Here is a 26,388-nt window from a genome sequence, read left to right as displayed (position 1 = left end):
TTGTTGGTTCAAAGGGGAACACAAGGAAGAAAATAACAAGTTCAACCAAACAACTTTTCTGAAACACTATAAGACGGACAATGAATGACATTAATTGACAGAAAGGCAATGATCAACAGAGGAACACCAACTCACGTCACAGAAGTGGAAGTAAAAGGTTTCAGGGTCTCCAAGGCCAAAATAAACAACAAGCCACACTAACTGGAAAATAGAAAAATCAACTAGCCTCAAAACAAAAAACACAATTCACAGCTCACTACCTGTCCTCAGAAGAGGGGAAAAGTCAGCAAAATGAATGGAAAGTCAACAACAGCACCAATCCAGACAGACAGCTCTGTGGTCACATGGCACAGAACGAGGTCTCTGAGGGTTGCTCTGCAGCTCCACTGACGATCTGATGAAGTTCAGGTGTGGCTGATCCAGGAACCAGAGACAGGTGTGGCAGACCTGAGACAGGAACAGAGACAGCTCTTGTCATGATCCGTGCTTGCCACGCCTGTTTTATGTTGAAAATCCCCCTTGTGTGTTGTCATAGTCTGTTTTTGTCACATCCTGTTTTATTTTGAAGTTTCATGTTGTGTTTCTTTCTTTGCTTTACTTCCTGTGTTTTCCCGCCCTTGTGATTGTCCAATCTGTTTCACCTGTGTCCCATTAGTTGTCCTCCCTCTCTGTCTCCTTACCATGTCATGATTCATGTAAGTGTTTGTCCAGTGTCATTTAGTGTTGTCTGTGTTCTTTAGCCTTCTCACAGCCCATGTAAGTGTGTTTCTTGCCATACCATAGTCCATGTTAGTGTGTCTTTGTCTTCAGCCATGTCACAGCCCTGGTACGTGTGTTCTAGTACTGTCTTTGTCTCGCCACGCCACGTTCTTTGTCAGTGTTCATTATGTGTTGTCTTAATTTCCCTCTCTTATGCTTGTTTGCCCTTGTGAGTGTTGTTTCATAGTTCCCTGAGTTTTGGTTTTCCTAATTTTCTCTTTTGTGAGTAAAATTGTTTGTTAAATTTGAACCGATGCCCCCCGCGTGTCTGCATCTAGGTTCAACCCACAGTTCCCTTAAAACCCCACCTCCCTGACAGCTCTCCTCCACAAACAGGCCAGTGGATGAAAAACACGTATAATCATCGCTGTAGTTAGTTTGTCACCATCAGTTAGAACAGGACGACGCAAGAACACCAATCCACAAATCCAAGTTTACAGCAGAACTAATGGTGTCTGCAGAGAGGAGCAGGAGGTCAAATATCAGCTGTTCTTGGCTGCACCAGAGGAGAGACTCAAGCTGGGGCCAGATTAAGAGGAGAAATGTTCCACTTAAACAACACAAGTGATGCTCCTCTATATCGTATACTAATTGGTGCTATAATCTGGATAAACGTCCTCTCGGTAACAGCAATCACTGCAGGATATTTGGTGTTTGCATTGGTCTGGATGTGTATCAGTGAGAGATTTGTTCAAACCAGCAATGGTCAGGATGTTCTCTACAGCGCTGCTAAGAACGTTTCCACAGTTTTCTGTGAAACAACATGAGACAGAAAAAGTGTTACTAATTTAAATGCTGACAGACTTTATGGCTTTAGTTGGTAAAAAAAAAAAAAAGTATTTAAAAAAAAGGACAATGTGTCAAGGAAAACTGACAAACTGAAAACTAGGTCCCTGCTCATTTATGAAAATGGTGAAAATATAACTTAGAAGAGAGAAGCAGAGATCAGAATAAAGTTTGTGCTTAATGAGGATGACTGTCAACTCTGTGTTCAGTGGTCTGTGTCAGAGTCTCTTCCTCTTCAGCAGCTGCAGTCGCTTCCTGCTGTAACAGCTCAGTGTTTCTGCAGTCTGACTGAGGGAGGTTTTTGTACAGCTACAAATCACTGTGTGAACACATCAGCACTGTTTATAGAGTGGAGACTCTGACAGTAATAAACTGCTGCATCTTCAGTCTGAACTCCACTGATGGTCAAAGTGAAGTCAGAGCTGCTTCCACTGCCACTAAACCGAGCTGGTGTTCCTGAATGTCGTGTGCTGACAGCTCTAATGAGGAGCTTTGGAGTTTGTCCAGATTTCTGTTGATACCAGTGCAGACCCTCATAGCCACTTGACCATCTGTAAACAGGTTTGTTTGTTTTACAGGTGAGAGTGACTGTGGATCCTGCAGTCGGTGTCACTACTGGAGGCTGAGTCACAGTCACCTGACCGCTGCATCCTGCACACAAAAACAAATCATTCATTTATCAGCAGAAAGAAATGAGAGAAAAGGCAGCACATCATGTTTGAAATGTTGCTGAGTGAATGAACCTGTAAAACAGCAGCAGGCCAGCGTCCAGATGAGGATGGTGATGAGAGTCATGGTGCTGCTGCTTTCTGCTGTGTTGACTGACACATCTGAGTCCTGCAGTGTTGAACTCACAGGACTATAAACCTTCTCAGTTCACTGGAGGATCAGCTGACCATGCAAAGCCTCCTCTCTATGGAAATGATCTCTCTGCTCTCAACACACTGAAGCCAACGTGGGACACAAAATCAGGAGAAATACTGTTTGGATTCACACCATCTATGATCTTAATGGAACACAAGGAAATATTTACATTAGAAGTGCAGTTGAGGATTTAAGGAGAACTTTGTGTCCACTGTGGTTGGTATGATATGTCTGTTTGTCTGCCTTTCATTTACTGACAGGGTTAACTGCACATACATAACATATCTCACTTCTGCTGAAAATGAGTTTATAAATTATTATCATTAAAAAGCATCATGTTCATTGAACCAAGTATCAACTGATAGAATACACTGAAAAAAATGACTTTGTTACAAGGAGACTGTAATTGTTTCTCTGTCAGATGTAGAAAACTAAAGCAAAATGAAAGAAATAACCTTCATTTATACAATAATTTCAATCCAGCTCATTTGAAAATCTTTGTAGATTCAGAAAAATATCATTTTATTTTTGTGAGACAGTTTTTTCAGTGTATAGATGCTTGTTCACAGTGCAGGAGGTTTTTGTACGACCACTTCATGAGTTTGTATCACTGTGGTTGACTTTTGGTGGAGGAACCAAACTCATCATTGACTGTAAGTATCACAGAATTATAATTTCTACAACATGAAAGATCAAATTTAATTATGTAAAATAAGCTAATTACATAAGAAATTATTCAAGGTGTTTCAATTGTGTATATTTATTGCTATTTTCAGAGCTTGGCTAAAATTGTAATTTATCTTTAATTGTGCAAAAAACAATATTGTGTATTATTGATAATATTCAGGTTAAATATTTGTCAAAAGACTAAATCTTCTCATGTTTCATTTTCAATTGAATTTTTGTTAAACAAAATGTGTTTTTGGAATTAGCCTGAGGAAAAGTTTAATGCTAAATTGATTAAAAATGGTTAAGAATAATTATATGAGATTTATTTAATTTTTCATTAAAACAGTCATTAAAATGAAATGAAAAGTATGTCTAAAATAAATAAGTGAGTTTATATGAACATCCAGTCCAGCTGTAGTTTGTGTTCACAGTCTGTTAGTTTAAAGTGCTGAAAAGGAAGTGAAACAGACAGATGACAAAGTCTTTAACTGGATACAGACATTACATTTTTATCAACAAGAAAATCATTGCAGGGATGAATTATTTACTGTCACACATTAGAAATTAGACATGAAGATTTCATTTCATCATCATCATTATTCTAAATGTTTGATCATATTTACACTCATGTCATGTTGCATGTGATTGTGTGATTCTTAGTGATTTATGATGAGTGCCTCAGTAGAAGATTCATTAGTTTAAGAGTCAAAATGAGATCAAGTGTGAGCATTTAGTTTGATTTGTTGAAGCCTGGTTTCCTCCCGTTTGTCACCTCCTCTCCTCTGTCTGATCACAGGATCGTGCACACAGCTCATCCACAGTAGTGTGGACCTCTGTCATGTATCATCAGTGTCTCATGTTCAGCTGTCTGTCCTACAGTGGGAGTTAATCTGCTCCTTGTGTGTCTGTGCTCTCCCCTCCAGCCGGCTCCAGGGTCAGGCCCTCGGTCTCTCTGCTTCCCCCCTCCTCCCAGCAGCTCTCCGGGGGCTCGGCCACGCTGGCCTGCCTGCTGAGCGGCTACTCTCCTCCGGGAGCCGTGGTGAGCTGGGAGGTGGACGGCGCGGAGGTGACGGAGGGGGTCCTGACCAGCTCAGAGGAGGAGAAGAGCGGACGCTACAGCAGCAGCAGCACCCTGAGCCTGAGCCAGGAGCGCTGGATGGAAGGAGAGCTGTACTCCTGCAAGGTCCTCCATCACGACCACAGCCAGACCCAGTCCCTCCACAGGAGCCAGTGTGAGGCCTAGAGGGGCTGGCTGAAGCCCAGGACGGGAGCTGTGTGTGGGGGGAGCAGGAGGAACACACCTGCTGCTCTCAGCAACATGACTTTTAATGTTTGTAGAGGAAACTAAAGCTTTGTGTGACAGAGAACAGCACTGCTGTAAAGTGTTGGACAGCAACAACTTAGAGAGTAATGTGTGTAGCTCAGCAGCGAGATGTGAGTGTGCTTCATAACTGTCATGTTGATGGTTGATGTTTGTGCTAATAAAGCTTGAACTGATCAATAACTTGATCAAGTGTTTGGTCTTTTATCTGATGAAGGGTAGCAAGAAATTAAGTGCTTTCACATGCACCAAGTTCTTCACACAGAAAAGACAGAATGGACATAAAAACAGAGATTAAATAATAACGTAAAAGAAGATGGAGAATAAAACCTTCTTGATGATGATATAAAAAGTGTAAATACAATAATGATAAAAATAAAGACAATGCATAACATGACATGGAAAATAAATCCATGGAATAAAATAATAAAGATGAAAAAATAGATGACACAGAATGCATCAAATCAAGTAAAATACAGCAGTTTAAAGGCAGTGCAGCAGTGCATAAGTGTGATGCAAAATGACAGTTTCAGGCCTGTATCAGGAAGTCATTGCTTGTTTAGAGTTAAAGTGAAGAGATAAGTTTTTATCTTTTAAAAAAAAAAAATTTCATCTAGCTTGTGTCCCTGATATCTGTAGGTCGTGTGTTCCAGAGCTTTAGGCTGAATTTGACAAAGGCTGCATCCCTCATTTTCTTTCAGCTGTTGCTGGAAACCTGCAATAAACCAGCAGCAGATGATCGAAGCGGTCTTGAAGGCAAATAGTGAAGAAGCAAGTCAGCGATGTAGGTTCGTCCTGGTCCATTAAGGGCTTTATAGAAAAGGAGGAGGATTTGAAAACAGGTTCAGAACGTTGCAGGAAGCAAGTGCAGAAGCAGCTAAAACTGGACTAATGTGCTCTCTCCTCTTGCTGCTGGTTAATAGTCGAGCAACAGATTTGAATGAGCTGAAGTCTCTCAGTGGTTTTTACAGGAGGCCAGTAAATAGTGAGTCACAGTCATCGAGTCAGCTTGAAATAAAGACATGAATCAGTTTTCTTTTTTTTTTCATTTTGAACTTAACCCATGTTTCTAATGAATTTATTAGTGTGAGTGTGCAGTTTGTGCTTGGTGAGGTGACTCTCAGGTCTGTGTGTCATGTCCCGTCGTGTTTGTTGAGGTTTTGTTCACAGGCGTCATGTTGTGTCTAGCACTTCCTGTTTTATTGTGAAACCTTGCTTCCCTCTCGTTTCAGGTCCTTGACTTCCTGATGTGTTTCCTGCCTGTCTGATTGTCTGCCCCGCTCTGATTGTCTCCACCTGTTGCTTGTTACCTCAGGTATATATTGTCTGCGTTTCCGCTGTGCAGGTTGTCTTGTATGACCCATGGTTCACGTCAGTCCTATATTTGTTACCTTGTCTTGTGCCTTGCCGTGTAGACTTAGAGTCATTTATGTTTCGTGTTACATTTTCAGAAATATCCTGAGTGCTTTTCGTCATTTTTGATCACCTTTCGTTGTATTTTTGTAAACTGAGAGATTTTCTTTATTAAACCGGCTTCAAGCCTGTTTCCTAAAGTGTCTGAGAGTCATTGCTTTTGAGTCCAGCCTCTTTGTGCCTGAGCGCTCTGATACTGTGTTCAGTGGTCTGTGTCAGAGTCTCTTACTCTTCAGCAGCTGCAGTCGATTCCTGCTGTAACAGCTCAGTGTCTCTGCAGTCTGACTGAGGGAGGTTTTTGTCCAGCCACAAATCACTGTAAACACTGGAGCATTGTTTATATAGTGGTCACTCTGACAGTAATAAACTGCTGCATCTTCAGTCTGAACTCCACTGATGGTCAAAGTGAAGTCAGAGCTGCTTCCACTGCCACTAAACCGAGCTGGTGTTCCTGACTCTCGTGTGCTTACAAGCTATATTAGGAGCTTTGGAGGCTGTCCAGATTTCTGTTGATACCAGTGCAGACCCTCATTGCCATTTGACCATCTGTAAACAGGTTGGTTTACTTTACAAGTTAGAGTGACAGTGGATCCTGCAGTCGGTGTCACTACTGGAGGCTGAGTCACAGTCACCTGACCGCTGCATCCTGCACACAAAAACAAATCATTCATTTATCAGCAGAAAGAAATGAGAGAAAAGGCAGCACATCATGTTTGAAATGTTGCCGAGTGAATGAACCTGTAAAACAGCAGCAGGCCAGCGTCCAGATGAGGATGGTGATGAGAGTCATGGTGCTGCTGCTTTCTGCTGTGTTGACTGACACATCTGAGTCCTGCAGTGTTGAACTCACAGGACTATAAACCTTCTCAGTTCACTGGAGGATCAGCTGACCATGCAAAGCCTCCTCTCTATGGAAATGATCTCTCTGCTCTCAACACACTGAAGCCAACGTGGGACACAAAATCAGGAGAAATACTGTTTGGATTTACACCATCTATGATCTTAATGGAACACAAGGAAATATTTACATTAGAAGTGCAGTTGAGGATTTAAGGAGAACTTTGTGTCCACTGTGGTTGGTATGATATGTGTGTTTGTCTGCCTTTCATTTACTGACAGGGTTCACTGCACATAAATAACATATCTCACTTCTGCTGATTATGAGTTTATAAATTATTATCATGAAAAAGCATCATGTTCATTCAACCAAGTATCAACTCATAGAAAACAGTGAAAAAATGACTTTGTTACAAGGAGACTGTAATTGTTTCTCTGTCAGGTGTAGAAAACTAAAGCAAAATGAAAGAAATAATTTTCATTTATACAATAATTTCAACCCAGATCATTTGACAAGATTTGTAGATTCAGAAAAATATCATTTTATTTTTGTGAGACAGTTTTTTCAGTGTATAGATGCTTGTTCACAGTGCAGGAGGTTTTTGTACGACCACTTCATGAGTTTGTATCACTGTGGTGGACTTTTGGTGGAGGAACCAAACTCATCATTGACTGTAAGTATCACAGATTTTTTAATTTCTACAACATGAAAGATCAAATTTAATTATGTAAAATAATCTAATTACATTACAAGAAATTATTCAAGGTGTTCTAATGTTGTGTATATTTATTGTTATTTTTTAGCTTGGCTGAAATCGTAATTTGGCTTTAATTGTGCAAAGATTAATATGGTTTTGGACTATTGATAATATTAAGGTTACATTTTTTATAAATGACACAATTTTTCTTTTGTTTTTTTTTCAGTTGAAATTTTATTCAACAGAATGTGCTTGTGGAAATCGTCTGAGGAAAAGTTTAACGCTAAATTTAATAATAATAATCAGATTTCTTCTATTTTACATTCATATTGTTTTTAAAATGAAATGAAATGCGTGTATAAAACAAATAAGTGAGTTTATATGAACATCCAGTCCAGCTGTAGTTTGTGTTCACAGTCCGTTAGTTTAAAGTGCTGAAAAGGAAGTGAAACAGACAGATGACAAAGTCTTTAACTGGATACAAACATTGCATTTTTATCAACAAGAAAATCATTGCAGGGATGAATTATTTACTGTCACACATTAGAAATTAGACATGAAGATTTAATTTCATCATAATCATCATTATTCTAAATGTTTGATCATATTTACACTCATGTCATGTTGCATGTGATTGTGTGATTCTTAGTGATTTATGATGAGTGCCTCAGTAGAAGATTCATTAGTTTAAGAGTCAAAATGAGATCAAGTGTGAGCATTTAGTTTGATTTGTTGAAGCCTGGTTTCCTCCCGTTTGTCACCTCCTCTCCTCTGTCTGGTCACAGGATCGTGCACACAGCTCATCCACAGTAGTGTGGACCTCTGTCATGTATCATCAGTGTCTCATGTTCAGCTGTCTGTCCTACAGTGGGAGTTAATCTGCTCCTTGTGTGTCTCTGCTCTCCCCTCCAGCCGGCTCCAGGGTCAGGCCCTCGGTCTCTCTGCTTCCCCCCTCCTCCCAGCAGCTCTCCGGGGGCTCGGCCACGCTGGCCTGCCTGCTGAGCGGCTACTCTCCTCCGGGAGCCGTGGTGAGCTGGGAGGTGGACGGCGCGGAGGTGACGGAGGGGGTCCTGACCAGCTCAGAGGAGGAGAAGAGCCGACGCTACAGCAGCAGCAGCACCCTGAGCCTGAGCCAGGAGCGCTGGATGGAAGGAGAGCTGTACTCCTGCAAGGTCCTCCATCACGACCACCGCCAGACCCAGTCCCTCCACAGGAGCCAGTGTGAGGCCTAGAGGGGCTGGCTGAAGCCCAGGACGGGAGCTGTGTGTGGGGGGAGCGGGAGGAACACACCTGCTGCTCTCAGCAATATGACTTTTAATGTTTGTAGAGGAAACTAAAGCTTTGTGTGACAGAGAACAGCACTGCTGTAAAGTGTTGGACAGCAACAACTTAGAGAGTAATGTGTGTCGCTCAGCAGCGAGATGTGAGTGTGCTTCATAACTGTCATGTTGATGGTTGATGTTTGTGCTAATAAAGCTTGAAGTGATCAATAACTTGATCAAGTGTTTGGTCTTTTATCTGATGAAGAGCAGCAAGAAATTAAGTTCTTTCACATGCACCAAGTTCTTCAAACAGAAAAGACAGAATGGACACAAAAACGGGGATAAAATATTAACGTAAAATAAGATGGAGAATAAAACCTTCTTGATGATGATAGACAAAGTTAAATAGAATATGGCTGAAAGTAAAGACAATGTATAACATGACATTAAAAATAAATCCATGGAAAAAAATAATAAATATGAAAAAATAGATGCCACAGAATGCATCAAATCAAGTAAAATACAACAGTTTAAAGGCAGTGCAGCAGTGTATAAGTTTGAGGCAAAGCAAGACAGTTTCAGGCCTGTATCAGGAACTCATTGCTAGTTAAGGGTTAAAGTGGAGAGATCAGTTTTAAGCTTTCTTTTAAAAATATTCAGCCCGCTGGTGTCCCTGATATCTGTAGGTCGTGTGTTCCAGAGCTTTTGGCTGTTTTTGACAAAGGCTGCATCCCTCATTTTCTTTCAGCTGTTGCTGGAAACCTGTAATAAACCAGCAGCAGATGATCGCAGCGATATTGGAGGCAAACAGTGAACAAAGGAGTTGGCACTGTAGCTTGGTCCAAGTACATTTAGGACTAAAACTGGACTAATGTGCTCTCTCCTCTTGCTGCTGGATAATAGTCGAGCAACAGATTTGAATGAGCTGAAGTCTCTCAGTGGTTTTTACAGGAGGCCAGTAAAAAGTGAGTCACAGTCATCGAGTCAGCTTGAAATAAAGACACAAATCAGTGTTCATATTTTTTATTTTTAAATGGTTGTATTTTACCCATGTTTCTAATTAATTTATTAGTGTGTGTGTAGTTTGTGCTTGGTGAGGTGACTGTCAGCTCTGTGTTCAGTGGTCTGTGTCAGAGTCTCTTCCTCTTCAGCAGCTGCAGTCGCTTCTTGCTGTAACAGCTCAGTGTCTCTGCAGTCTGACTGAGGGAGGTTTTTGTACAGCTACAAATCACTGTGTGAACACTGGGCCGCTGTGTACACTCAGACAGTAATAAACTGCTACATCTTCAGCCTGAACTCCACTGATGGTCAGAGTGAATTCAGGTTCAGATCCGCTGCTGCTGAACCGACTCGGAGTACCAGTCTCACGGCTGCTTATTTTGTAAAACAGCAGTTTGGGAGGCTGTCCAGGTTTCTGCAGGTACCAGCTGAGATCATCATCAACTCCTCTACTGGCTGTACAGCTCAGAGAGACCGTCTCTCCAACACTGACAGCCTTTGATGCAGGAGACTGAGTCACAGATGTACTGGCACCTGATCCTGCAAATCAACAGAAAGTTGAAACACATTTAGAAGAAATGACAGTTTGAGGTCAAGTACAATAAAAAAGACAAACCATCAAAGTGCAGTCCTGTAAGTGGAGAACTGATGAAACATTTATTGACATTTTCAAAGCCAAGATTCCACAACAACAGTGAACAGGTCATAAAAGAGACTCACGACTTCTCACCTTGAAGTCCGAACAGCAGTGTGGTCAGCAGTGGAGTCAGAAACATCATCATCATGGCTCATCTCACTGTCAGACAGACTGCACAGACTTGTCTCAGTGGTTCATCTTAAACTGCTTTAGGAGCAGTGATGCACAGCAGCCATTCAAAACTCCACCTTCATAGTCAAACAAAGAGCTGTTTGTGTGAGGAGACAAAACGTTTGTTTCAGAGTCCAAAGAAAATCATCCGTCAGCACAGTTACATCAGTTTCAGGTCAAATCTGTTCCCGCTGCGCATTCACACAAACATGTTTGGCTTTGTTTTAATATTGATCTTTACATGACCAGACTCCATTATAATATCTGTGTCATTTCACTCAAGTTTCCTCTGATTGCACTTCTGTCATGTGGTGATAAAACACTCAAGTCCACCGTGCAGCAGGATTAATGTAGCACATCAGAAACTGTACCAACATGCTATAATAGATCAGTTACCCTCATATCAGTGGAGCTGCTGTGTTCTTTATGGATTCAGTGAGGAACATAATACACAGCTCAGTGTGGAGCTCAAAGTGGACAATTTGAATTCAATCACAGTGAGGTCAGGTTTTAATCTTTATTTATTTCATAAATTGTTATTTCTGTATTTTAGATGCAATTTATTTGTTTGACTATTGGTCAAATTGTCTATTTTGCAAATGAGGACTTTCAAAGAGTGTGACCAATCAGAGAACAGAGTTTTTTTCCTTCCTTGTTGGTTCAAAGGGGGAACACAAGGAAGAAAATAACAAGTTCAACCAAACAACTTTTCTGAAACATTAAAAGACTGACAATGAATGACATTAATTGACAGAAAGGCAATGATCAACAGAGGAACACCAACTCATGTCACAGAAGTGGAAGTAAAAGGTTTCAGGGTCTCCAAGGCCAAAATAAAAAAAAAAGCCACACTAACTGGATAGAAAAATCAATTGGCCTCAAAACAAAAAACACACTTCACAGCTCACTAACTGTCCTTAGAAGAGGGGAAAAGTCAGCAAAATGAATGGCAGAAAACCCTAATAAGTCAACAAGAGTACCAAACCAACAGACAGCTCTGTGGCCACATGGCACAGAACGAGGTCTCTGAGGGTTGCTCTGCAGCTCCACTGACGATCTGATGAAGTTCAGGTGTGGCTGATCCAGGAACCAGAGACAGGTGTGGCAGACCTGAGACAGGAACAGAGACAGCTCTCTTCCAAAAAGAGGTCAAAGGAAAACCAGTGGACAAAAACACGTATAATCATCGCTGTAGTTAGTTTGTCACCATCAGTTAGAACAGGACAAGACAAGACCACCAAACCACAAATCCAAGTTTACAGCAGAACTCATGGTGTCTGCAGAGAGGAGCAGGAGGTCAAATATCAGCTGTTCTTGGCTGCACCAGAGGAGAGACTCAAGCTGGGGCCAGATTAAGAGAAATGTTCCACTTAAACAACACAAGTGATGCTCTTCTAGATCGTATAAAAATTGGTACTATAATCTGGATATACTTCCTCTCTGCAACAGCAGTCACTACAGTATATTTGGTATTTGTATTGGTCTGGATGTGTATCAGAGCAGGAGTGAGAGATTTGTTGAAACAGCGACTACAGCGCTGCTAAGAACATGTTTCCAAAGTTTTCTGTGGAACAAAGTGAGACAGACAAAGTGTCACCAATTTAAATGCTGACTGGTTTCAGACTTTATGGTTTTAGTTGGTAAAAAAGTATTTAAAAAATGGACAATGTGTCAAGGGACACTGACAAACTGTAAACTAGGTCGCTGCTCATTTATGAAAATGGTGAAATTAAAACTTTGTAGAGAGAAGCAGAGATCAGAATAAAGTTTGTGCTTGGTGAGGTGACTGTCAGCTCTGTGTTCAGTGGTCTGTGTCAGAGTCTTCCTCTTCAGCAGCTGCAGTCGCTTCCTGCTGTAACAGCTCAGTGTCTCTGCAGTCTGACTGAGGGAGGTTTTTGTACAGCGACAAATCACTGTGTGAACACTCCACCACTGTGGTAACTCTGACAGTAATAAACTGCTGCATCTTCAGTCTGAACTCCACTGATGGTCAAAGTGAAGTCAGAGCTGCTTCCACTGCCACTAAACCGAGCTGGTGTTCCTGAATCTCGTGTGCTTACAACTCTAATGAGGAGCTTTGGAGGCTGTCCAGGTTTCTGTTGATACCAGTGCATCTCCTCATAGCCACTTGACCATCTGTAAACAGGTTTGTTTGTTTTACAGGTGAGAGTGACTGTGGATCCTGCAGTCGGTGTCACTACTGGAGGCTGAGTCACAGTCACCTGACCGCTGCATCCTGCACACAAAAACAAATCATTCATTTATCAGCAGAAAGAAATGAGAGAAAAGGCAGCACATCATGTTTGAAATGTTGCTGAGTGAATGAACCTGTAAAACAGCAGCAGGCCAGCGTCCAGATGAGGATGGTGATGAGAGTCATGGTGCTGCTGCTTTCTGCTGTGTTGACTGACACATCTGAGTCCTGCAGTGTTGAACTCACAGGACTATAAACCTTCTCAGTTCACTGGAGGATCAGCTGACCATGCAAAGCCTCCTCTCTATGGAAATGATTTCTCTGCTCTCAACACACTGAAGCCAACGTGGGACACAAAATCAGGAGAAATACTGTTTGGATTCACACCATCTATGATCTTAATGGAACACAAGGAAATATTTACATTAGAAGTGCAGTTGAGGATTTAAGGAGAACTTTGTGTCCACTGTGGTTGGTATGATATGTGTGTTTGTCTGCCTTTCATTTACTGACAGGACTGCACATAAATAACATATCTCACTTCTTTTGAATATGAGTTTATAAATTATTATCATTAAAAAGCATCATGTTCATTGAACCAAGTATCAACTCATAGAAAACAGTGAAAAAATGACTTTGTTACAAGGAGACTGTAATCGTTTCTCTGTCAGATGTAGAAAACTAAAGCAAAATGAAAGAAATAATCTTCATTTATACAATAATTTCAATCCAGTTCACTTGAAAAACTTTGTAGATTCAGAAAAATATCATTTTTTTTTTTGTTGTTGGAGAGTTTTTTCAGTGTATAGATGCTTGTTCACAGTGCAGGAGGTTTTTGTACGACCACTTCATGAGTTTGTATCACTGTGGTTGACTTTTGGTGGAGGAACCAAACTCATCATTGACTATAAGTATCACAGATTTATAATTTCTACAACATGAAAGATCAAATTTAATTATGTAAAATAAGCTAATTACATAAGAAATTATTCAAGGAGTTTCAATTGTGTATATTTATTGCTATTTTCAGAGCTTGGCTAAAATTGTAATTTATCTTTAATTGTGCAAAAATTAATATTGTGTATTATTGATAATATTCAGGTTAAATATTTGTCAAAAGACTAAATTTTTCTCATGTTTCATTTTCAATTGAATTTTTGTTAAACAACATGTGTTTTTGGAATTGGCCTGAGGAAAAGTTTAATGCTAAATTGATTAAAAATGGTTAAGAATAATTATATGAGATTTCTTGAATTTTTCATTAAAACAGTTATTAAAATGAAATGAAAAGTATGTAGAAAACAAACAAGTGAGTTTATATGAACATCCAGTCCAGCTGTAGTTTGTGTTCACAGTCCGTTAGTTTAAAGTGCTGAAAAGGAAGTGAAACAGACAGATGACAAAGTCTTTAACTGGATACAGACATTACATTTTTATCAACAAGAAAATCATTGCAGGGATGAATTATTTACTGTCACACATTAGAAATTAGACATGAAGATTTCATTTCATCATCATCATTATTCTAAATGTTTGATCATATTTACACTCATATTGCATGTGATTGTGTGATTCTTAGTGATTTATGATGAGTGCCTCAGTAGAAGATTCATTAGTTTAAGAGTCAAAATGAGATCAAGTGTGAGCATTTAGTTTGATTTGTTGAAGCCTGGTTTCCTCCCGTTTGTCACCTCCTCTCCTCTGTCTGATCACAGGATCGTGCACACAGCTCATCCACAGTAGTGTGGACCTCTGTCATGTATCATCAGTGTCTCATGTTCAGCTGTCTGTCCTCCAGTGGGAGTTAATCTGCTCCTTGTGTGTCTCTGCTCTCCCCTCCAGCCGGCTCCAGGGTCAGGCCCTCGGTCTCTCTGCTTCCCCCCTCCTCCCAGCAGCTCTCCGGGGGCTCGGCCACGCTGGCCTGCCTGCTGAGCGGCTACTCTCCTCCGGGAGCCGTGGTGAGCTGGGAGGTGGACGGCGCGGAGGTGACGGAGGGGGTCCTGACCAGCTCAGAGGAGGAGAAGAGCGGACGCTACAGCAGCAGCAGCACCCTGAGCCTGAGCCAGGAGCGCTGGATGGAAGGAGAGCTGTACTCCTGCAAGGTCCTCCATCACGACCACAGCCAGACCCAGTCCCTCCACAGGAGCCAGTGTGAGGCCTAGAGGGGCTGGCTGAAGCCCAGGACGGGAGCTGTGTGTTGGGGGAGCGGGAGGAACACACCTGCTGCTCTCAGCAATATGACTTTTAATGTTTGTAGAGGAAACTAAAGCTTTGTGTGACAGAGAACAGCACTGCTGTAAAGTGTTGGACAGCAACAACTTAGAGAGTAATGTGTGTAGCTCAGCAGCGAGATGTGAGTGTGCTTCATAACTGTCATGTTGATGGTTGATGTTTGTGCTAATAAAGCTTGAACTGATCAATAACTTGATCAAGTGTTTGGTCTTTTATCTGATGAAGAGCAGCAAGAAATTAAGTGCTTTCACATGCACCAAGTTTTTCACACAGAAAAGACAGAATGGACACAAAAACGGGGATAAAATATTAACGTAAAATAAGATGGAGAATAAAACCCACTTGACGATGATAGAAAAAGTTAAATGGAATATGGCTGAAAATGAACATAATGCACAACATGACATTAAAAATGAACTTAAACTGCTTTAGGAGCAGTGATGCACAGCAGCCATTCAAAACTCCACCTTCATAGTCAAACAAAGAGCTGTTTGTGTGAGGAGACAAAATGTTTGTTTCAGAGTCCAAAGAAAATCATCCATCAGCACAGTTACATCAGTTTCAGGTCAAATCCGTTCCCACTGCGCATTCACACAAACATGTTTGGCTTTGTTTTAATATTGATCTTTACATGACCAGACTCCATTATAATATCTGTGTCATTTCACTCAAGTTTCCTCTGATTGCATTTCTGTCATGTTGTGTTAAAACATTCAAGTCCACCATGAAGCAGGATTAATGTAGCACATCAGAAACTGTACCAACATGCTATAATAGATCAGTTTCCCTCATATCAGTGGAGCTGCTGTGTTCTTTATGGGTTCAGTGAGGAACATAATACACAACTCAGTGTGGAGCTCAAAGTGGACAATTTGAATTCAATCACAGTGAGGTCAGGTTTTAATCTTTATTTATTTCATAAATTGTTATTTCCGTATTTTACATGCAATTTATTTGTTTGATTATAGGTCAAATTGTCTATTTAGCAAATGAGGACTTTCAAAGAGTGTGACCAATCAGAGAACAGAGTTTTGTTACTGCCTTTTTGCTTCAAAGGGGGAACACAGGGAAGAAAATAACAAGTTCCACCAAACACCTTTTCATTTAGGGACCAAAACTCCCTGAAAACGCTGCTGAAACACCACAAGACTGACAATGAATGACCTTAATTGGCAGAAAAGCAATGATCAACAGAGGAACACCAACTTGTGCCACAGAAGTGGAAGTAAAAGGTGTCAGGGTCTCCAAGGCCAAAATAAACAACAAGCCACACTAACTGGAAAATAGAAAAATCAACTGGCCTCAAAACAAAAAACACAATTCACAGCTCACTAACTGTCCTCAGAAGAGGGGAAAAGTCAGCAAAATGAATGGAAAGTCAACAACAGCACCAATCCAACAGACAGCTCTGTGGCCACATGGCACAGAACGAGGTCTCTGAGGGTTGCTCTGCAGCTCCACTGACGATCTGATGAAGTTCAGGTGTGGCTGATCCAGGAACCAGAGACAGGTGTGGCAGACCTGAGACAGGAACAGAGACAGCTCTCTTCCAAAAAGAGGTCAAAGGAAAGCCAGTGGACGTAAAACATGTATAATCATCGCTGTAGTTAGTTTGTCACCATCAGTTAGAACAGGACAAGACAAGAACACCAAACCACAAATCCAAGTTTACAGCAGAACTCATGGTGTCAGCAGAGAGGAGCAGGAGGTCAAATATCAGCTGTTCTTGGCTGCACCAGAGGAGAGACTCAGGCTGGGGCCAGATTAAGAGAAATGTTCCACTTAAATAACACAAGTGATGCTCTTCTATATCGTATAAAAATTGGTACTATAATCTGGATATACTTCCTCTCTGTAACAGCAATCACGACAGTATATTTGGTATTTGTATTGGTCTGGATGTGTATCAGAGCAGGAGTGAGAGATTTGTTGAAACAGCGACTACAGCACTGCTAAGAACATGTTTCCGAAGTTTTCTGTGGAACAAAGTGAGACAGACAAAGTGTCACCAATTTAAATGCTGACTGGTTTCAGACTTTATGGTTTTAGTTGGTAAAAAAGTATTTTAAAAAATGGACAATGTGTCAAGGGAAACTGACAAACTGTAAACTAGGTCCCTGCTCATTTATGAAAATGGTGAAATTAAAACTTTGAAGAGAGAAGCTGAGATCAGAATAAAGTTTGTGCTTAATGAGGTGACTGTCAGCTCTGTGTTCAGTGGTCTGTGTCAGAGTCTCTTCCTCTTCAGCAGCTGCAGTCGCTTCCTGCTGTAACAGCTCAGTGTCTCTGCAGTCTGACTGAGGGAGGTTTTTGTACAGCGACAAATCACTGTGTGAACACATCAGCACTGTTTATATAGTGGTAACTCTGACAGTAATAAACTGCTGCATCTTCAGTCTGAACTCCACTGATGGTCAAAGTGAAGTCAGAGCTGCTTCCACTGCCACTAAACCGAGCTGGTGTTCCTGACTCTCGTGTGCTTACAGCTCTAATGAGGAGCTTTGGAGTTTGTCCAGATTTCTGTTGATACCAGAACATACATTGACCACCAGTACAACTGGAGTAAACAGCAGGATTGGTTTTACAGGTGAGAGTGACAGTGGATCCTGCAGTCGATGTCACTACTGGAGGCTGAGTCACAGTCACCCGACTGCTGCATCCTGCACACAAAAACAAATCATTCATTTATCAGCAGAAAGAAATGAGAGAAAAGGCAGCACATCATGTTTGAAATGTTGCTGAGTGAATGAACCTGTAAAACAGCAGCAGGCCAGCGTCCAGATGAGGATGGTGATGAGAGTCATGGTGCTGCTGCTTTCTGCTGTGTTGACTGACACATCTGAGTCCTGCAGTGTTGAACTCACAGGACTATAAACCTTCTCAGTTCACTGGAGGATCAGCTGACCATGCAAAGCCTCCTCTCTATGGAAATGATCTCTCTGCTCTCAACACACTGAAGCCAACGTGGGACACAAAATCAGGAGAAATACTGTTTGGATTCACACCATCTATGATCTTAATGGAACACAAGGAAATATTTACATTAGAAGTGCAGTTGAGGATTTAAGGAGAACTTTGTGTCCACTGTGGTTGGTATGATATGTGTGTTTGTCTGCCTTTCATTTACTGACAGGGTTCACTGCACATAAATAACATATCTCACTTCTTCTGATTATGAGTTTATGAATTATTATCATTAAAAAGCATCATGTTCATTGAACCAAGTATCAACTGATAGAAAACACTGAAAAAAATGACTTTGTTACAAGGAGACTGTAATCGTTTCTCTGTCAGATGTAGAAAACTAAAGCAAAATGAAAGAAATAACCTTCATTTATACAATAATTTCAATCCAGCTCATTTGAAATTCTTTGTAGATTCAGAAAAATATCATTTTATTTTTGTGAGACAGTTTTTTCAGTGTATAGATGCTTGTTCACAGTGCAGGAGGTTTTTGTACGACCACTTCATGAGATTGTATCACTGTGGTACACTTTTGGTGGAGGAACCAAACTCATCATTGACTGTAAGTATCACAGATTTATAATTTCTACAACATGAAAGATCAAATTTAATCATGTAAAAAAAACGCTAATTACATGAGAAATTAAGGTGGTTCAATTGTTGTGAATATTTATTGTTATTTTTCAAGCTTGGCTGAAATCGTAATTTGTCTTTAATTTTTCAAAGATTAATATTATGTTGTATTGTTGATAATATTAACGTTAAATATTGCCGAAGAAGATATATTTTGTCATATTTCATTTTCAATTAAATTTTTGTTGGCCAAAATGTACTTTTGAAATTGGTCTGAGGAAAAGTTTAATGCCAAAAAATAACATTAGATTTCTTATATTTTTCATTCATATTGTTATTAAAATGAAATAAACGTGTGTATAAAACAAATAAGTGACTTTATATGAACATCCAGTTCATCTGTAGTTTGTGTTCACAGTCCGTTAGTTTAAAGTGCTGAAAAGGAAGTGAAACAGACAGATGACAAAGTCTTTAACTGGATACAGACATTACATTTTTATCAACAAGAAAATCATTGCAGGGATGAATTATTTACTGTCACACATTAGAAATTAGACATGAAGATTTCATTTCATCATCATCATTATTCTAAATGTTTGATTATATTAACACTCATGTCATGTTGCATGTGATTGTTTGATTCTTAGTGATTTATGATGAGTGCCTCAGTAGAAGATTCATTAGTTTAAAAGTCAAAATGAGATCAAGTGTGAGCATTTAGTTTGATTTGTTGAAGCCTGGTTTCCTCCCGTTTGTCACCTCCTCTCCTCTGTCTGATCACAGGATCGTGCACACAGCTCATCCACAGTAGTGTGGACCTCTGTCATGTATCATCAGTGTCTCATGTTCAGCTGTCTGTCCTACAGTGGGAGTTAATCTGCTCCTTGTGTGTCTCTGCTCTCCCCTCCAGCCGGCTCCAGGGTCAGGCCCTCGGTCTCTCTGCTTCCCCCCTCCTCCAATCAGCTCTCCGGGGGCTCGGCCACGCTGGCCTGCCTGCTGAGCGGCTACTCTCCTCCGGGAGCCGTGGTGAGCTGGGAGGTGGACGGCGCGGAGGTGACGGAGGGGGTCCTGACCAGCTCAGAGGAGGAGAAGAGCGGACGCTACAGCAGCAGCAGCACCCTGAGCCTGAGCCAGGAGCGCTGGATGGAAGGAGAGCTGTACTCCTGCAAGGTCCTCCATCACGACCACAGCCAGGCCCAGTCCCTCCACAGGAGCCAGTGTGAGGCCTAGAGGGGCTGGCTGAAGCCCAGGACGGGAGCTGTGTGTGTGGGGAGCAGGAGGAACACACCTGCTGCTCTCAGCAATATGACTTTTAATGTTTGTAGAGGAAACTAAAGCTTTGTGTGACAGAGAACAGCACTGCTGTAAAGTGTTGGACAGCAACAACTTAGAGAGTAATGTGTGTAGCTCAGCAGCGAGATGTGAGTGTGCTTCATAACTGTCATGTTGATGGTTGATGTTTGTGCTAATAAAGCTTGAACTGATCAATAACTTCATCAAGTGTTTGGTCTTTTATCTGATGAAGAGCAGCAAGAAATTCAAAGTTTTTATAAGTTCAACTGATACTCATCTCTGTGGAGAGTGCAAAGCTTAAAATTGATCATCTTAGCATTAATTTCACTCTTTATGTTAATTCATTATGAACTTCATATGGTGATAGAGAATTGGAAATAATACTTGTTTTGATCATGACAAAGAAAAACACATGACCAAATGATTTTGTGAAAATATGTTGAGGCAGAACATGTTTGGTTTTTCACAGTAAATGTGAACCCACTTCACCCAATTGTGGTGTTATGGGATTTTTAAGATTTCTTTGGTAAAAATTCACTTAAAAATTAAGGAATTTATAAATGTGAGTGTGTAGTTCATGCTTGGTGAGGTGACTGTCAGCTCTGTGTTCAGTGTTCTGTGTCAGAGTCTCTTCCTCTTCTGCAGCTGCAGTCGATTCCTGCTGTAACAGCTCAGTGTCTCTGCAGTCTGACTGAGGGAGGTTTTTGTACAGCTACAAATCACTGTGTGAACACTCCACCACTGTGGTAACTCTGACAGCAATAAACTGCTGCATCTTCAGTCTGAACTCCACTGATGGTCAAAGTGAAGTCAGAGCTGCTTCCACTGCCACTAAACCGAGCTGGTGTTCCTGAGTGAAGCTTTTTGGCGTATCTCACTAGGAGCTTTGGAGGCTGTCCAGATTTCTGCTGATACCAGAACATACCCTCATCACCATCAGACCATCTGTAAACAGGTTGGTTTACGTTACAGGTTAGAGTGACAGTGGATCCTGCAGTCTGTGTCACTACTGGAGGCTGAGTCACAGTCAGCTGACCGCTGCATCCTGCACACAAAAACAAATCATTCATTTATCAGCAGAAAGACATGAGAGAGGCAGCACATCATGTTTGAAATGTTGCTGATTGAATGAACCTGTAAAACAGCAGCAGGCCAGCGTCCAGATGAGGATGGTGATGAGAGTCATGGTGCTGCTGCTTTCTGCTGTGTTGACTGACACATCTGAGTCCTGCAGTGTTGACTCACAGGACTATAAACCTTCTCAGTTCACTGGAGGATCAGCTGACCATGCAAAGCCTCCTCTCTATGGAAATGATTTCTCTGCTCTCAACAAACTGAAGCCAACGTGAATTTGATTTTGTTAAACGTAACTGTTACAGCAGATTTTTTTATGCTGCATTATGCAAAATTATTAGTGTTAACACTGTTGAACATTTCTTGCTCTCAGTGGATATTTTCTAACAACAACTCTTTACTTGAAAAGATTCAATTCTTCATATTTAACTTAAAGCTGCATTTGAGAAATTGTGTTCAGTTTTATTTCAATTTATTGTGGTTCTGCTTGATGACTCTTGTGTTGTGTTCACTGGACCAGTTATTCTCATCACAGTCTCTTCACCAACCCTCTGCACCTCCAGCAGGCCATTTTCACTGCAGTCAAACTGAAGGAGGTTTTTGTCCGGCTCTGAATCACTGTGTTAACGTTCCAACACCATTATGGTAACCCAGACAGTAATAATCTCCAGCATCTTCGGCCTGAACACCACTGATGGTCAGAGTGTAGTGAGAACCAGATCTACTGCCACTGAATCGAGACGGAGTCCCTGAGAAGCGAGTTAATTTGTAGTGTATAAGAAGTTTGGGAGCCTGTCCAGGTTTCTGAAGGAACCAACTGTGATTAGGACCAATATTTGAACTCCCTGTGGCGCTGATGGTCACAGTCCCTCCAAGACTGACAGACTTGGATTTGTCAGTCTGAGTCAGAAAATTCTTGGCAGAAGTCTCTGAAATGAGAAAAGACAAACTCTTGAGAATAAAATGTTTGAAGGCATCTGAAGCAGCTGCTCAGGTTTTAAAAGAAGACAACAACAAACATGTTCAAAGCTAAAGTAAAGACCAGAGAACCGACTGAATTTACTGTAAACATGTTGAAAATCCCTCACCCTGACTCAGAAAACCCAACATGACAATCAGAGTGTCACGAGCACAGGTCCGTCCCATGCATCTCGGCCGGGCACGGCTGAGCCCAGAGGAGCGCCGACGCCGGCTGTTGGAGGGCAGGTGCTTTTATTGTGGGGAGACCGGTCACCTCATAGTCTCATTCCCCTCCAAGAAACTCAAGCCAGGGAGTGCGGTCACGGCGCCGGACCATTCTCCACGAGCCCTCATACCTGTTAAGGTAACGCACCACGACACCACCACGAGCCTCAAGGCGCTTATTGACTCAGGGGCAGATGAGAGCCTTATGTCCTGGGAATTGGCCACCCAGCTGGGGCTTAAATCAAGGCCGTTGCCCACCCCTGTTCGGGCCCGGGCTCTTGACGGCAAGGAACTGTTTTCCGTCACACACACCACTGAGCCAGTAGAAGTGCTCATAAGCGGACACAAGGAACTTACCAGTTTCCTCCTGTTCAGATCGCCATCACAGACTCTGGTCCTTGGGTACCCATGGTTATGCCGACACAACCCACATGTAGACTGGAAAACAGGGGCTATAAGGGGGTGGGGTGCAGACTGTAATAATCACTGCGGGGTCACCTCTGTTCAAGAAAACCCCATACCTGCCATTAACCATGTCTCCCTTCATGTCACCACAGACGCAGAAACCATCCTGACCTCCGTGCACGCCTGCTACCACCACCTCCGTGAGGTCTTTAGCAAGACCAAAGCCACATCACTCCCCCCTCATAGACCATACGACTGCGCCATAAATCTGGTCCCCGGCTCCACCATACCTAAAGGCCGATTGTATTCGGTTTCCGGCCCTGAGAGAGAGGCCATGAATGAGTACATTCAGACCTCTCTCAGGGCGGGTCTGATCCGTCAGTCATCATCCCCGGCCGGAGCAGGGTTTGTCTTTGTGGCCAAAAAAGACGGATCCCTTAGGCACTGTATTGACTATAGCCCGTTAAATGACATAACCATTAAGAATCGCTACCCACTTCCCCTCATGTCCACCGTGTTTGATCAGCTCCAGCAGGCCAAAGTCTTCAAAATTAGATTTGAGAAACGCTTATCATTTAGTACGAATCAGAGAGGGTGACGAGTGAAAGACAGGGTTCAACACTCCCAGTGGCCACTATGAATATTTAGTCATGCCATTCGGTGTAACCAATGCCCCCGCAGTATTCCAAGCCATGATAAACGATGTATTAAGAGATTTCATAGATCATTTCGTGTATGTTTATCTAGACGACATCCTTATTTACTCACCCGACATCGAGACTCACAAGAAGCACGTCTCAGCTGTTTTACAGCGTTTGTTAGATCACAGACTCTATGTCAAAGCCGAAAAGAGTGAGTTTCATGCCGAAACCATCTCCTTCCTGGGCTTCATCGTAGCCCCTGGGAAGATGCAGATGGACCCGGCTAAAGTAAGTGCGGTGACTGAATGGCCAACACCCGATAGCCGCAAGAAGGTTAAGCAATTCCTCGGATTTGCGAACTTCTATAGGCGGTTTATCAGGGGCTTCAGCGCTATAGCAGCTCCCCTGCATGCTCTCACCTCTCCCAAGGTGCACTTCACCTGGACACCCGGACAACCCCTTTCAGGAGGCTCAAGACGTGCTTCACCACGGCGCCGGTCCTCATCCTGCCGGACCCCCAGCGGCAATTCACGGTGGAGGTGGACGCCTCCAATGAGGGCATCGGGGCAGTGCTGTCCCAGCGGTCGGAGCAGGACGGTAAGGTGCATCCTTGTGCGTTCCTGTCGCGGCGTCTATCCAAGGCAGAAAGGAACTATGACGTGGGCAACCAGGAGCTGCTGGCAGTGAAGGTGGCGCTGGAAGAATGGCGACACTGGCTGGAGGGGGCTGAGCACCCGTTCATAGTCTGGACAGATCATAAAAATCTTGAATATATCCGCAAAGCTAAGAGGTTAAACTCTCGCCAGGCCAGGTGGGCGCTGTTTTTTAACCGCTTTTCTTTCTCTCTCTCTTACAGGCCGGGGTCTCAGAATGTCAAACCTGATGCTCTATCACGTCTCTATGACCCTGAGCCTGTTGCCAAGGAACCCGAGCCCATCCTTCCACGGACCTGTGTGGTAGGAGCAGTAACTTGGCAGATAGAAAAGGAGGTTAAGCAGGCAAATGGGGAGACCCCGCCACCTAGTGGGTGCCCAGATAATCGGTTGTTTGTCCCTCTCAATCTGCGCCCACAGGTGATCCACTGGGCTCACTCTTCGCTGCTTTCCTGCCATCCGGGAGTTCGGCGGACGATGTTCGCCATCTCTCGGAGGTTCTGGTGGCCATCCATGGAGCCGGAGGTCCGGGAGTACGTAGAGGCGTGTCCAGTCTGTGCTAGAAATAAGCCGTCCTCCGGGTCACGTACAGGTCTGTTGCAACGTCTGCCTATTCCCTCCAGACCGTGGCCGACATATCCATGGACTTTGTCACGGGACTCCCGGTCTCACAAGGTAATACCACAGTCCTCACTGTTGTCGATAGATTTTCTAAAATGACCCAGTTTATTGCACTACCCAAGCTGCCATCGGCCAAAGACACGGCCGAGATCATGATTAACAATGTGTTCAAAATTCATGGATTCCCAAAAGACATTGTTTCAGACCGGGGTCCCCAGTTTGTGTCACGGTTCTGGAGGGAATTCTGCCGGCTCATCGGGGCCAGAGCCAGTCTGACCTCAGGTTACCACCCGGAGGCCAACGGCCAGACCGAGCGTCTTAATCAACAACTGGAAACCGGCCTCCGGTGCCTGGTGTCCCAGAACCCCTCCACATGGAGCAAACACCTGGTCTGGGTCGAGTATGCCCACAATCCTTTACCCACGTCAGCCACAGGTTTCTCCCCATTTAAATGTGTGTATGGTTATGACCCCCCATTGTTCACAGACCAAGAACCCGAAGTCTCAGTCCCCTCCGCCCATGCCATGATTCGCCGATGCCGCCGCATCTGGGCTGTGGCTCGCCAAGTGCTTATTCGCCAGGGAGACCGGGTCAAGAAAGCAGCGGATCGTAAGAGACGCCCGGCACCTGACTACCGACCCGGACAGAAGGTATGGCTCGCGGCAAAAGATCTGCACCTTCGAGTCCCTTCAAAGAAACTGGCACCACGTTTTGTCGGCTCGTTCCCTATTACCAAAGTCATTGGCCCGGCCGCTGTCCGTCTCCGCCTGCCACGCTCCCTCCCGGGTCCACCCCACCTTCCATGTCAGCCAGGTTAAGCCTGCCAAGGAGAGCCCCATGGTCCCAACCCTCCCACCCCCTCCTCCTCCGGAGATGCTGGACGGGGGGCTCGTGTATAAGGCGAATCGCCTGTTGGCGGTGCGCAACAGGGGCCGGGGTAAACAGTACCTCGTCGACTGGGAGGGCTATGGCCCGGAAGAAAGACAGTGGGTCCCCGCCCGTTTCATAGAGGACAAGACTGTCATTACGGACTTTTATAGACAGCATCGTGACCAGCCGGGACCGTCGGGTAGCCGGTCCTAGAGGGGGGGGTTCTGTCACACCGCGGTGAGGTTTGTCTCGTCTTTTCCTGTTTTATTTTGTGAATCTAACTCTCCTCTCGTTTCAGAGCACTTGCCCTCCCTCATGTGTCACCGGTGCGTCAGCCTGATTACCCATTTTCTCCACCTGTTACCTATTACCCTCCATGTGTTTAAATGGTCTGCGTCTCCCTTGTCTCGTGCCAGTGTGTGTTTGTCCTAAGGTCGTTTCACCCTTGCAAACTTTTGAACCACAGCCACAAATCAAGTCATCGTGTAAGCCATTGTTCCTCCTCGTGAGCGTTTTATGTTTGATAAAGATTCATAGTCTAGTTCTGAGTTTTCTGTTCCTTTGTTAATTCCTCGTTATTCCAAAGTTCTCCTTAAGAGTGTTTTTTGTTGATCACGTTTCAAAGTCCGTTTGTTTGCTTCCTTGAAATTTCCTTATCCTCCGTGTGAGCGTTTTTTGTTGTCTACAACTCATATCATAGTCTGTAAATTCGTCTTTGTTCTTACCTTCCCTCCTAGCGAGCGCTTTATGTTCTAACCCTCCCAGTGATATTGTGATATTCCTCCGTCGTTTTTTAGCGGGGCGTATTTTGGTTTGTAGTAGTCTATTCCCTGCGTTGATTAATTTTGATAGCCTTGTTTTGTTTCCTCCCTTTGGAGCGGATTTTGTTTCTGAAGTTTTACAGCCTTTATTCCTCCTCTCCGAGCGATTTGTGTTATTCTAGTTATATGTTTTGTTTCCCTTGACACCAGTCAGGTCCTAATAGTATTTACTAAGAGTAATTTCACAGCTGTTGTTTTCACGCTTGTCGAGGAGTTCTTTGGTGAGTTTGTGAATTATTAAACTGTTGCTGTGTACTCTGCGCCTGAGTCCTCTTTCCAGTATCGGCCTGACACAGAGTTATTGGCAACATCATCCTGATGCACTTTTCAGTGTGAGTGCATGAAAACAGTTCAGACTCTCTGTGACACAACAACTTAAACTGTGAGGAGCAGTGACGCATAAAAGTCATGCAAATATAGTGAAGAAGGCAAACACACACCTGTTC

General features: G+C 43.0%; 5 gene segments (V, D, J or C); 4 read left to right on the top strand and 1 right to left on the bottom strand.

Moving 5' to 3' along the window:
* Positions 1 to 1,731: 1,731 nt before the first annotated feature.
* On the top strand, positions 1,732 to 4,587 carry LOC121618511. The segment is given in 3 exon segments: positions 1,732 to 1,756; positions 2,979 to 3,062; positions 4,002 to 4,587. Coding segments are annotated over 3 exon segments (429 nt in total).
* A 2,555-nt stretch (positions 4,588 to 7,142) lies between these two features.
* On the top strand, positions 7,143 to 8,837 carry LOC121618510 (the record flags this gene model as incomplete). The annotated part of the segment is given in 2 exon segments: positions 7,143 to 7,323; positions 8,260 to 8,837. Coding segments are annotated over 2 exon segments (501 nt in total), but the record flags the coding sequence as incomplete, so codon positions are not given.
* Positions 8,838 to 9,837: 1,000 nt separating this feature from the next.
* Positions 9,838 to 10,560, bottom strand: LOC121618839. The segment is given in 2 exon segments: positions 9,838 to 10,148; positions 10,339 to 10,560. Coding segments are annotated over 2 exon segments (366 nt in total).
* A 2,636-nt stretch (positions 10,561 to 13,196) lies between these two features.
* Positions 13,197 to 15,038, top strand: LOC121618508. The segment is given in 3 exon segments: positions 13,197 to 13,212; positions 13,434 to 13,517; positions 14,453 to 15,038. Coding segments are annotated over 3 exon segments (420 nt in total).
* Positions 15,039 to 16,802: 1,764 nt separating this feature from the next.
* Positions 16,803 to 19,873, top strand: LOC121618507. The segment is given in 3 exon segments: positions 16,803 to 16,830; positions 18,285 to 18,368; positions 19,290 to 19,873. Coding segments are annotated over 3 exon segments (432 nt in total).
* Positions 19,874 to 26,388: the final 6,515 nt, after the last annotated feature.

Source organism: Chelmon rostratus, chromosome 15, assembly GCF_017976325.1.
Source record: "Chelmon rostratus isolate fCheRos1 chromosome 15, fCheRos1.pri, whole genome shotgun sequence".
In the NCBI taxonomy this organism is placed as follows: Eukaryota; Metazoa; Chordata; class Actinopteri; order Chaetodontiformes; family Chaetodontidae; genus Chelmon; species Chelmon rostratus.
This window is presented reverse-complemented; position numbering and strand designations above follow the sequence as displayed.